General features: G+C 33.0%; 1 protein-coding gene across 29 annotated transcripts in view; it reads left to right on the top strand.

Annotated features, from left to right (window-relative positions):
* Positions 1 to 12,966, top strand: part of ADGRL3 (adhesion G protein-coupled receptor L3) — a 571,254-nt gene that overhangs the window by 479,078 nt on the left and 79,210 nt on the right. For all 29 annotated transcript variants that reach the window (XM_065878047.1, XM_065878033.1, XM_065878042.1 and 26 more), the window contains 2 exons: positions 11,138 to 11,204; positions 12,508 to 12,599. In XM_065878047.1, coding sequence (XP_065734119.1) covers positions 11,138 to 11,204; positions 12,508 to 12,599 — 159 coding nt within the window. The remainder of the gene's footprint in view (positions 1 to 11,137; positions 11,205 to 12,507; positions 12,600 to 12,966) is intronic.

The following is a 12,966-nucleotide window of genomic DNA, read 5'->3' as shown; positions in this document are numbered from 1 at the left end:
GCCCAGCAGTTCCACGGCATGTGGGATCTTCCCGGACCGGGGCATGAACCCGTGTCCCCTGCATCGGCAGGCGGACTCTCAACCACTGCACCACCAGGGAAGCCCCAAGGCATTATTTTTATAGATGAAAAAGAATCAAGAACCAGATAAATTAATTGCCTTGTCCATGGTGATGGAGGTAGATAGTGGCAGACATGTGATGAAATAAGTCAGGCTTATTTCCACTAAAACTAGGATGTTTTTGAAATAGTCAGATGACCCCTGTCTTCTGAGGTGTGAAGGAAATAACAGAAAAGATAAATTTGGAAGTGGAGGAATTTTTCCATCAAATAGGAGATGCTGATTTTTGAGTGAATAGGTGAGGTCACACTGAGAGGACAGATTTGAAAAGCTCTGAAATGAGCACTATGGAAAATGTGTTAAGGAGCCAATTAGACATTAATAAAACGATTTCCAAGCAGTAGTGTAGGCTCAGATGAGGTTAGACAACATCAATTGTACAGAAGTTAGTAAGCCAAATTTCATGACTTTTCACCAGCAGTCAGCAGCCTGAATATGCTGGCAATAAAGCAGCTCGTTTTCCAGAAGAGAAGATTCAGAAGGAGGGAACCAAAAGAGGACTCCAGAGTTATAGAGAGCATAGTTAAAATAGAATATACGTTGGTGTAGAAGCACCAACAATACGATTAAAAGAAGACCATCTCGGGCTTCCCTGGTGGCGCAGTGATTGAGAGTCCGCTTGCTGATGCAGGAGACACGGGTTCGTGCTCTGGTCCAGGAAGATCCCACATGTCGTGGAACGGCTGGGCCCGTGAGCCATGGCCACTGAGCCTTCGCGTCCGGAGCCTGTGCTCCGCAATGGGAGAGGCCACAACAGTGAGAGGTCCGCGTACCGCAAAAAAAAAAAAAAAAAAAAAAAAAAAAACGACCATCTCGCTTCTGTTGAATTTTTTTCTTGAGTACAGTGACAAGCTACATAAAACAATTTGTCTAAATGTAACTAATAGTAATTATTTTTTAATCTAACATTTGTGAATTGTGGTCGAATCTGAGGTCATTTTGTGTATCCCAGTGGCAATCATGGACCAGATTAGGATTAGGTAAAAATATTGCCTGTATTTGCTCCTAAAGACATTTTAGGGGAGGGGGATTAGATCATAGAATTTAATAAAAAACACCTTTATTGATATAATTTGCATACCATAAAATTCACTCTTTTAAAGAATACAATTCAGTTGTTTTTAGTGCATTCAATTTAGGCATCCATCACCACTATCTAATTTTAGAAAATTTTTATCCCCTCTAAAAGAAGCCCATTAGCAGTTACTGCCCTTAGATCATAGGATTTTACATTTTAATTAATGCATTTTCTCTCTAATGTATTAAATTGACTGATACTGTTATTTGTGACCTATACTATAAATATTGTCCTTATATAGTTCAATTTTGCTCTCTGCAGTTCTTGACTTGCTTTATTTTTGTTTCCTGTTGTTTTTTCTCTTTAGATATTTGCAAATTTTCCTATTACTGAACTGACAACTTGTTTGCTTTATGTTTTAGTCATTTATTTTGAAAGAGAGGTCATTTTCTAGATAGCAGGAATCTATCTTTTCTTAGAATCAATACTATGTAGTCTCTTGTGATTTTTTTAAAGTTTTGGCCATCATTGCTTTAATTTCCTGCACCGTAACTGGAAGATCTCATTTACTGACATTATCACTTTGTGAGAATAGAGGCTAATTTTTTTCCTAGGCATTGATTTAAAACAAGCCTTAATAATAGTTCAGTTTCACCATTATGATTTTTCCCAACACAAAGAGAAGCAAAACAGATGCAGATAAAATAAATGGTAAATGAAAGAGGTATAGAAAAGGATAGGGAAAATTACACTAAAATTCTTTCACAGGTGGGCATAGAGCATTTAGTGTCTCATTTGTGCATTTTCAATAAACTGTCCAGAGAGAGAAAACTTCAAAATACATGGAAAAAAGATTTAACTTCTTCCTTTGGGAATTCATCCAACTCAACATCTATACAGTGCTGTTTTGCCCATTGAGGAAGCAGGTGTTGAAAAAGAAACATTATTCAGTCATTTGTATTTACTTGATAAGCTGAAATGAAGAGATCATGTTTCTGTCAGGAGTTTAATCAAGATATTGTCTCAAATAAAAATATAAGCAATGAATTTTTATACACTGGAAGGATTTCTGCATATAGAATTATGTATTTTGTTCCTTATTATTAAATCTGTTTTTGTTTTCTGGTTTCTGTTACTATTGTTTATTTCTTTTATTTCAAGTGGCATTTCCTACTTCCTGCTCATCACATTTGGGGGCTTTTTGGTTTGTTTGCTTGTTTTTGCCAGTGTTACCTTCTTATGTGCTACATTGATTTTTTTAAATACAAATACGTAAAGTCTACAGTCATAAATAAACTGGAATTAGCCAGAATTCAGAGACATATTATCACTCATTTTCTGTAAATTCTTATTAAGCTTAATACAGTAAATTTTTATTTCTCGGAAGTCTATTTTGCTTATTTTTGGAATTTTGTTATTACTAAATTTTTACTTCTTAGTCTCAACCACTTGGATTACATTGAGACTAAAACCATTGAATACATATTACAGTAATCCAAATAACAAATTTCTCTTTCTTTTCTCTCCTCTTAATGTATTTTATTATAATAACAATGAGGTTTTATTTCTGAAACCTTTAATAATAATAATAACTCACATTTCTAAAAAGTAGAGAATCGTATCAATGGTAGGAGATAAAATTAGAGACAGAATTGTTTTTGTAGGTTAAATAAATGTTATTTTGATACAGATAGAGGTAACTATCATATTCCATTTGGCTGAAGGATTATGATGTGTTTTTCTATGAAATGTTATTAGGGCTGTTGAATTGATTATTATGTAGAAAACACATACACATAAAGCATACATAATTTGATTTTGAGAAGTTGCTTAGTTTGCCATCAATTTGCAATATTTATAAGAGAATCTCATTATTTTCTGATGTTATTTAATGAAATCTTTTTATCTGTATTGACATTATTCTCGAGATAATTTACTTAGAATTACATTTAGTCACAATTATCAGACACTTAAAAAATCAGATTAAAGGTCCAATACAGTCATTAAAAAAAAAAGAAATTCAGCTAGTGGACCACAGGTCTAAATTGCACTGACTATGGGGTGTTTTCCATTTTCCCTCTGTTTTTCTATCTACCATTAGTCTCTTATACTGTTATTCATATGAACATTCAATGAAGCCTTCCATGGGGTTATAGCTCAAAGGGAGAGCATTTGACTTTGGTGAAGCTGTCCAATATGATACTGTCAAAAAATAAAGGCTGGCATTGACTTAATAATTCAAACACAATTGATACGGAAATTCTGTGCTAAGTACTTTGATTTTATGACCTGAAACTAATTAGTTCATGTAAACTTTAATTACCACAGTATTACCTCCAAAAATGCAAACTGTTTGAACAGTTAATTTTTATTCAAAGGGGAAAAATTGCATTTATAGTTTATAGCATTTTCCTTGAAATCTAACTTTATGACAGAAAAAGCAGTGGTTAAAGTCATGGGTAGATTGGAAAAGGACTGGAAGTAGTTTCCAAGAAGAGGAGAAGGGAGGGTGCTGGGAAGGAGTAAAGCTCAGAGAATAGCCCAGAAATTAAAATGTGGGCTCAAAAATTGGTAAAAGTTTTCTGAAAGATGTTGATCAGGTCATGAACATTTATAATGGACCAGAAAGAACATCCTTGAGTTCTAAAAGCATAACTGAGCTTTTAAAAATAATTGAAATCAATTTTATGATCTGAAAGTTAGTATAAATCATCTGTTAAGTCTTAGATTTGTCTTCGTAGCTCACTAGCTTAACAACAGCTCCTAAAGGAGTAGTCTCTCCTCTGCTAGTTAAAAGCCCCCCAATTTCTTTATTGCCACTTCATTCTCTAACCAGCATAATCATTTGGGTAGAAGAGTGATTATTGATTTTTAAAATACTAGGTTATGTTATTATCCAAGAAGGAGCCGAGCCAAGGAACATTAAACTTGATAGTATCTGAAAGTTATATGCATAGTTTTATTCAATAGATTTTGCAATGCCTAAGCACCTCATCCTACTCATAGAACATTATATATTCATCTGAAATATTTCTCTAAGCATGTTATTATATGTAAAATATTCCTACTTGTAACATTGTGTTGACATGAAGCATTTACCTTACTAAATATTTATCACCAGGCACATTTGACTTTAGGTTGGCCAGTGAGAAATAGTACAGATAATTAAGAAGTATTTATCATTGACATATATCAAGTTAGTCATTCAATATGTGTATGGGGAATGCTCTGTATGTTATATGTTCTGTTGTTAAAGCCAAGAGCATATTTTATGTGTATGTATATCAGAGACTGAGGGCTTATTGTATCATCATTTCATCACCCAGGAACCCTATGACTGGCATAAGATTATCACCGTATATAAGAATTTGGGGTTGAGCATAATTTTTTTGGTTAAGTAGTTATCCATTCCAGAGCCTATATAAGAGAACATCAGGACTGCTGTCCTGTTATTTAGAAAATATAATTGAAGTCAAATATGGAACTTAAGTTCTTACTGGAACCAAAGAAGTATATATAATAACTTCCACATCTAGAGATTACCTTTTATCATAATTTCACCCTCTAGAAGGTTACAATCAAAAAGACAGCTAATGACACATATTGGTGAGGATGTGGAAAAATCAGAATCCTCATATATTTCTGGTGACAATGTAAAATGGTGCAGCTAACTACTTTGGAAAAGAGTTTGACAGATCTTCAAAATGCTAACATTAGATATTGAATGACCTAGCAATTCCACTCCTAGGGATTTACCCAAGAAAAAATGAAAACATAGGCTCATTCAAAAACTTTCACATGAATATTCATAGCAACATTATTCATATTAGCCAAAAAAGTGGAAACCCCCATATCCATAAGTTGAAGAGAAGATAAACAAAATGTGGTATATCCGTATGATAGAATATTACTTGGAAATAAAAATGAAGTATTGATACATGCTACAAAATGAACACAATTTTAAAACATTATGTTAACTGAAATAATCCAGTCACAAAAGACTACACATGTATGATCCCATTTGTACTAAATGTCTAGAATAGACAAATTCTTAGAGACAAAAAGTATAGTGGTTACTAGGACTGGGGAGAGGGTAGGGAAGCCATTACCATACCAAGGGAGTGAATTTGGTAGAGACAATGGAAGGTAGCTGTAGATAGGTACAAGTTTTCATTCTGGTGTCATGAAAATATTCTAAAATTAGATTACAGTGATCATTTCCCAACTTTTAAATATACTAAAAGCATTGAATTATATACTTTAAATGGATGATTCAGAGTATATAAATTATACTGCAATAAAGCTGTTTAAAAATACTAAAATTTTTACTAACTTATCAAGAGATCACCTTATATTTGGAAAGATCTAATATTTTTACTTGGGACATATTTCAACAATCTGTGCTTTATGTACAGCATATAAATTTCTCATCTACTCATTGAGAATTTATCACTGTCAACAAAACTATAGCTTTTATTTATTTTATAACTTGTATGTTCATTCTTTTTGAGAAACACATATTAGGTTCAGGGACTTTGGAGTCAGGTAGACTAGAACAAAATTCAGGCTCGACTAATTATTAGCCATGTGGCTGTGGGCAAGCCAGTTTGACTTTCTAATCTGTAACATGGTGGTTATTATGTAAGTACCTTGCAAAACTACTGCAATATCTTAAACTGTGTGTGTATGAGTAAATACATATGTATATGTATGTGTGTGCATATATATGTATATATATTTAAGTATACATGCATGTAAAATGTTTGGCATGTATAAGCATTTATTAAATTATAACTATTATTATTACTGGTACTATTATTTAGCTGATGAAAATGAAGGAATACAAACTTTATGATTAGCAACATTGTTTTAATTATAAAATAAATTATATTAAAAGCATCCATTTATAAGAGTAGTGATTACAATTCTTATGCTACTGCATCCTATTATTTCAAGCAACATGGGACCATGGGAATTATTCCAACATTTAATATTAATAAATTATAACACAGCACTTTTCTTACCTTTGTAGTCCACCATAAACTTATAGGATGTATTTTGCTGAAGAAATAATGAAACACTTATTTTTTAAAAACATACTGGGGGGAATTCCCTGGTGGTCCAGTGGTTAGGACTCCATGCTCTCACTGCTGAGGGCCCAGGTCCAATCCGTGGTCAATGAACAAAGATCCCGCAAGCCATGTGGCACGGCCAAAAAAAAAAAAAGCAAAAACATATTGGGTGCATGAAGACAACCTAACCTATATTTGATGTATGAGATCTAGTTCTGTGTTCTAAAATTCAAAATTGTAGCTGAACCACAAATGCCAGTCTTGAGTACCAGTGATCACACTCCATTCCTGCATTACTCTGCCAATCTTTTTTCCAGTTCATGCACTTGCTCACAAAGTATTTCAATATTAGATGCATGAGTGTGCTGTGATACAAATGTCATTTTAAAACCCTTAACAGATGTATTATGCAGTAAGCTTAGAAATAGAGTTATTATGCTTGAAGTGTGTATCTGTCCCTTTTCCTCTTCTCTTCCTTCTTTCTTGCCCCAATTCTCCTTATTCCTTCTTTTTTCTCTCAGTCTTGCCAGATATTTGTAGTACAAATATAGAAAGATCTGCATATGCTACAGAGAAAAGAAGAATGTATAGTTTACAAACTCTCATAAACAACCTGATATAATTAAACCCTATAAATTTCATGGTCTATCAGTCACAAAGATTCTTTACTGGTTACATTTAATACTCAACAAGGATAGTTTAGTCTGTGATTTAGGTCCTGTAGAAAATGAAGCAAATATCATTGTTAATTTACGTTACTTCAAAGAATTGGTTAATGGTCAGATGTCCGCTTTGATAAGAGTGAATTAAACAGGCAAAAAAATACAATATCCCAAGGCATCTTAATGGAACAATGTTAAGCTAACTTTGAATAAGGAACTACACTCTGGTGGTGTTACTGGTACCTAAAAACATTATAAAACATATGTTTTAGGTGACATTTATATATGTTGGGCAATTGGTCTTACCACTTTTTAGAATACAGAGCCATGCCTTTTTTAAATGACTGATGATAAAAAAATGGTGAGGAGTATTTTAGTAGGAGAAGAGAATTAGCTTTAGAAGTATGGTTTTCTGTTGTCCTGTTTTGAGAAATTAATTTATTTCATTGTTTTATTTTTCTGTTTTCTGAGTAAACCTAAAGGTAGTACTTGCTTAATTGGTAATTAACATTTTTACAGGAGACTGATCCAGATTTCAACACCTTTATTATTATTTAATTTGCAGTGATGTTTCTTATATTTTGGAAGAAAATAATTCTGGAAGAGCATAATAATTTATCCATGCAGATTAGTATCAGTTGTTTAGAGCATTAAACCAATAAACCTGAATTAATGTAGTAAGACTTTATCAAATATATGGCAATATATGCTGATTTTATAATTTTTAAAAAATTGCTACAAAAAGAATTTCAGTGACATCTTTGTATAGGTAAATGGGAGAGAAAGTAAAGGTTTATGGTATGTGACAAGTTCTCCTTTGAATTCCAGAATGTATCTGGTCTTGTAAGATTTTTCAGTCTTGATTCAAATAAGCATGTAGTGTCATCAGAATGCATTTGCTCTTTCAACAGCGGGTTATCTCTTTTATTACAGTACTGATATAAACATAATTTATAGATTTTATGTATATGACAGAAGTTCATTTAAAAAAAGAATTGATATATCTTAAAAATTAAACAAAAGTAGCCTATTAAAATGAATGATGTCACAAATTAAATGATGCTTTGTGGATAAAGGCAATTTTCAGATAAATTGTATTTTTCAATGGCAGGTCTATCTGGCCATTTGCAAGTTGGACTTTATTATGTTTAGTACAATAAGCTGTTCCTTTATAGCACTTGTTTCCCCTTAATCAGTGGTTTTGCATTGTACCTAAGTGACATTGAATGGCCTAGACTTAGAGGATACTGTGAGGTAGGATGTATGTGCCCAGGCATGTAAAAACACACATATAATACAGTCGGCCCTCCGGATCCATGCATTCAGCATGAATGGATATGGAGGGCCAGCTGTAAGGCACTTGAGCATCCATGGATTTTGGTATCTACGGGGGATGCTGGAAACAATTCCCCATGGTTTCTGGTCTGTACTCTCCCTCACCTTAAAGCCAGGGTGAATTCTTTCAACATTGGCACAGGAAACTCAGGGCACAAATCACACAAACTTTTAAGGTAGTTAATGGGAAAGAGGAAATACAGAAAGTTTTGAGAAAGCCAGCATGCGGCCAAAAACAGCAGGTATGGCCATATGGCAATTGAATTAGAAAAGGGATTCTTGCCACACTGTGGTCCAGAAGGTAGTCAAGCCCAGGCAGCCATCAAGGAGAGAGGATTTATTTAATACATGTTAAGTGTTTCATATCGCCTCTTTCACTGTTCAGTTCCTCAGAGAATTGAAATCTGTTGTACCAAATAGATATTGAAGAATTTTCTTACAGAAAAAATAACTTCTAAAGTAATTTCACTTCTACATTTAGAGATCACTATGCCAAAAGCACATTTATTTCCAAATAAAGCATTTGCAAAACAAAGACCTTTTTCGAAAAGTATAAAAGTTTTGTAAGGCTAAAATTTAATGACATTATTTTATTTTAACAACACATTTGGTGAAATTTATGTAAATTTTTAAATTCTCTACTTTATCCAAGACATTCTGTAATATTGTAGTTAAAATTGTTTGTCTAAGAAGTCATTAACCTGTAGAATAACAGTTTTCATAAATTCTTGAAATACATTTTCCTTTGAAAACAGCTTGCTGAAAATGTGTTTTGGTTCTCACATTAGCTCTCTAAAACTCGTCTGACCTACAGAAGAACAGGGGCTGTACTATTAACAGTCATTCTTAAATGTATTATTAGTATATCATGCTGTTACAATTTCAGCAACATTCTTGGACTCTGGTGTATGTGTTTGTGTGTATGTGTATGCTTTTGTGTTTTAATTAGGGAATATGTCCATGATTTGTCCTTTATTGTCCTTATCTTGAGGGAAAATGTGGTCTTTGTTGAGGACCCAGAGAGACCCACAAATATTTCCCCTTCTCTGGTCTCCCCGCAACACACACACACTCCTTTGTTATCAGGGCGGTAACAAACTAGCCTCTGGTCAGAATGAAGACAATGTTCATATTTCAACCTTTGTGTTCTCTGGTTTGTTTCTCCTTATTGGCAATACCACACTCTTATTTTCCATGACCAAATTTTTTGAACAACAGCACAACAAAAAGATAACCAATTACTCAAACAAACTAATGGCTAATAGTTTAAGTATTGATTGCCTCCCTAATAACATTTTTTCAAATTGGATTATTATGTTTATTTTGAATAAAGAGAAATTATATGTCTATGTAAAAAATATGAACTTGTAGTCAGTTTCTTTTTGGACTGCAAATATTATACTCCAGTTGAAATTAGTTTACATATATTTAACTTAATAGACTAAGGCCAGATTTTCTTGTTTTGAAATCACTTTTTTTCAGTGCATTTGGTTATTTCTTTACTTAAAAATCTAGCTTCTAACCTTTTCCAAAAAAATTCAAGTTACATAAAAGTAAAAAAAAAAAACATAATAAACATCACTGCCTCTATCACTCAAATGTTAAAACTATTAGTATTTTGGCACATAGCTTTCAGTAATTACTAAAATAAAGCACATGGCTAAAGCCTCTTTCATCTGCTTCTGGTCCTCTGTACTCACATATGAGAGGCAATCACTAATCAGAGTTTGATGATTTTTCCCATTTCATTAAAAAAATTGCATTCATGTATGTATCTGTCAAAAATATGTGTATTATAGTTCCAAGATGTATAGATACTTCACTTTCCTTTTTCACTAAACTTTGTTACTGTGGTCTATTCTATTGACATATAAAGATCTACTTCCTCCCTCTTGACTATTTTATAACATTTCATCATACGAATAGGGAACATTTTATTTATTTATTCCTGTATTGACATATATAAAGTTCTTTCTACATAGCTTTTCTGATATTCCATTATTGCTGAGGTTTAAGTAACAGTTACATAATAATCAGAAATATTTACATACTTTGGATTTGCTCTTTTAGACCACTTAGCAAAGCACTCGACTGTTTTCCACTGGAGGTGTTTTCTTTTTTAATTATGCCTCAAATATAGCCAAATGGCAAATAATTCAAGATATGATTTTTAACATCAAATGTAATTTGTTCAAAATTTACATTAATCTTTCTCATAACTAGTCACTTCCATTTTGTCTCCCTGTCATCCTGAAGAATGAAAATGTAATTTCCCAGAGGCTTTAAGAATTGAGGGAGTATTAAATGTAACTGAAATTAAGTGATTAATAATTTACTTTTGGATCATGAATCAACTTCGTGGGATGCTAAGGATAATTTGCAACCCCAGAAGCACTAGCAGTAACAATGCACTTTTTAAGACTTAAGAACTCTCAAAGGTTGGCTGCCCAACCTAATTAAACTTCAGTTTTCTGATACCAAATTTATTTCTTCTTTGTCCTGAATTTCCTCAGATCTTCTTGACAGGAAAATGTCACTTTACCTGACAGCTGATAGACAGGTTATGTAGCACCATAATTGGAGAGAAAAAGATAGCTTAAAGCTACTCGATTTAATGGCTATGTGTATGGCTTTTTCTTTCTTTCTTTTTTTTTTTTTTAAGGTTTCTATGACAGACACAAAAGGCCCTAGCAAATAGGCCCAGTGCCATTTTTTTCCTGCTTCCTCTAGGGGTGATTATCTTACTCCATCAATAGTGCTGTCAGAAATTGGGCACATAATTCAGCATTTAAATGAACAAGCAATGTAATATTTCCTGTCTCCCAGTGGAATGCTTTGCAGCTCACATTCTTCTCTGTCACTCGCTCACTCTTGATGTATGTCCCATATCCAGTCCTTGAATGCCTTCTCTTCCTTGTGTTTCATTGCAGATGTTGGCTCCGACTTGACACCTACTTCATTTGGAGTTTTATAGGACCAGCGACCTTGATTATTATGGTAAGAACTCCTAATTATGTGTTTCCCAGGTCAAGAAATAAAACTTTCACTATCTTTGTGCTGTCTATCTTTAATTTACATAGAGTAATTTTGGGAAAGCATGTACTTTTTTGACCCTATATAACTCAAGCAATTAGACACTCATTATAGTCTACTTTTATATTGTAAAATACTTAATCAAAACTCCTGGGAGAAGAAAACATGCATTTGCAAGAGCTTATGCAGTACTGTGGCTCCTCAGGGGCCTGATCTAGCATAATCCATTTGGTTTTATAGGTTTTAAACAGTGATGACTTTGTTTGACAAATAGTACATTTTCTTTCTTTTTCATTTGGATAATTTGAATTATGAATGGAAACAGAAATTGGAAATGTTGCAAAATAACCTCCCTGTTCCTTCCAGTTTTGTTTTTATATAAATCTCAAAAGCTTTAAAGTTTAAGAGGATTTCACTTGCGAATGATAAGTAAGTTAGGTAAACATTCTGGAATTATATTTTCTTTTTTTTCTTTTTAAATGCATAATATCTTGATTTCAAATATGCATTATTTATCCTAATTGAGATACTATTGGTAGTATATTATTTATATACTTACCATTTTAAAATACAAAATAGCCCCAAGTTCTGGAATATATAAACGAAGCAGGTGACAAGGGCAATTCAACATGTGGTTTTCTATACAGTTTACATATGTGTGATATTTGAAATGTACATTGGAGCTTTTATTTTGTTTTGTTTCAAATCATATGTTCTCTCTTGGTCCAGTGATATAACAATGTCAGTGGGGGTTCCCTCTACTTTAATCCTAATTTGTTGTAGCATCAAAATTTAACCAGCATTTTATAATCCTTTTGACCTAGCTATTCAAAAATATTATGATTTTTGTATTTATGTTTTGTAATGTAGCACTTGAACAGTAAATCAAGGGCCATGTTTAAAGGGTAGATATAGTAACATACCTGGAATAATTAGTGTCTTTTTAAAAAATATATACTTGAAAAATATATATATATATATATATACTTGACTTGGCTTTGTCTTGCAGTTCCCATATCATCATTCCAACTGCTGCTGATTTTGTATGTGTGTGTATTTGGCATAGCAGTGCTTTGTAACTCATTGGTATCCCGAGTTCCCAAACTGGCCTCTTGCTTTTACTAAAATACTAGGCAGTCATCTATGATCCAATTCCTTTATAAGTGTAGGAGAGCTAATTTCCCAGAACAACTCATCTGTCATAGAGAATACACTTACTTTTTTTCTACTCCAGTTATGCAATATAACAGTACCTTTTACATTCCAGCTTAATGTAATCTTCCTTGGGATTGCTTTATATAAAATGTTTCATCACACTGCCATTCTGAAACCTGAATCGGGCTGTCTTGATAATATCAAGTAAGTGATTTTTCTTTTTCTTTTCTTTAGTCTACCTTACTTTGATACACTGAACTATCCCTACTTTTCATTGTATTGAAATCTTATGGCAAAATTATAAAGATCAGTGTGTTGTCTTTGCTGAATAAGATCATTTATTGACTATTGAGGTGACTTGATCTACCTGAAAATAAGTATAGTGAAGTTCTGTCTTCAAAGAAACTTTTCCCCCTAAATTCTTATTTACAGTATGATAAGTTTTTATTAGATGCATTTATTTATTTTGTCCAGGAAACAAAGTTGTTGTGTCTGGGCAGACTATTTTGTTAGAGCTATAACCACACCAGTACTCAACACGCCATCTCTCCCTTCAGAGCAGTGTGAAGAG

This window comes from Phocoena phocoena, chromosome 5 (assembly GCF_963924675.1).
Source record: "Phocoena phocoena chromosome 5, mPhoPho1.1, whole genome shotgun sequence".
NCBI classification, from domain to species: Eukaryota; Metazoa; Chordata; class Mammalia; order Artiodactyla; family Phocoenidae; genus Phocoena; species Phocoena phocoena.
The sequence above is the reverse complement of the archived record's forward strand: the minus strand, read 5'-3'. Positions and strand labels throughout refer to the sequence as shown.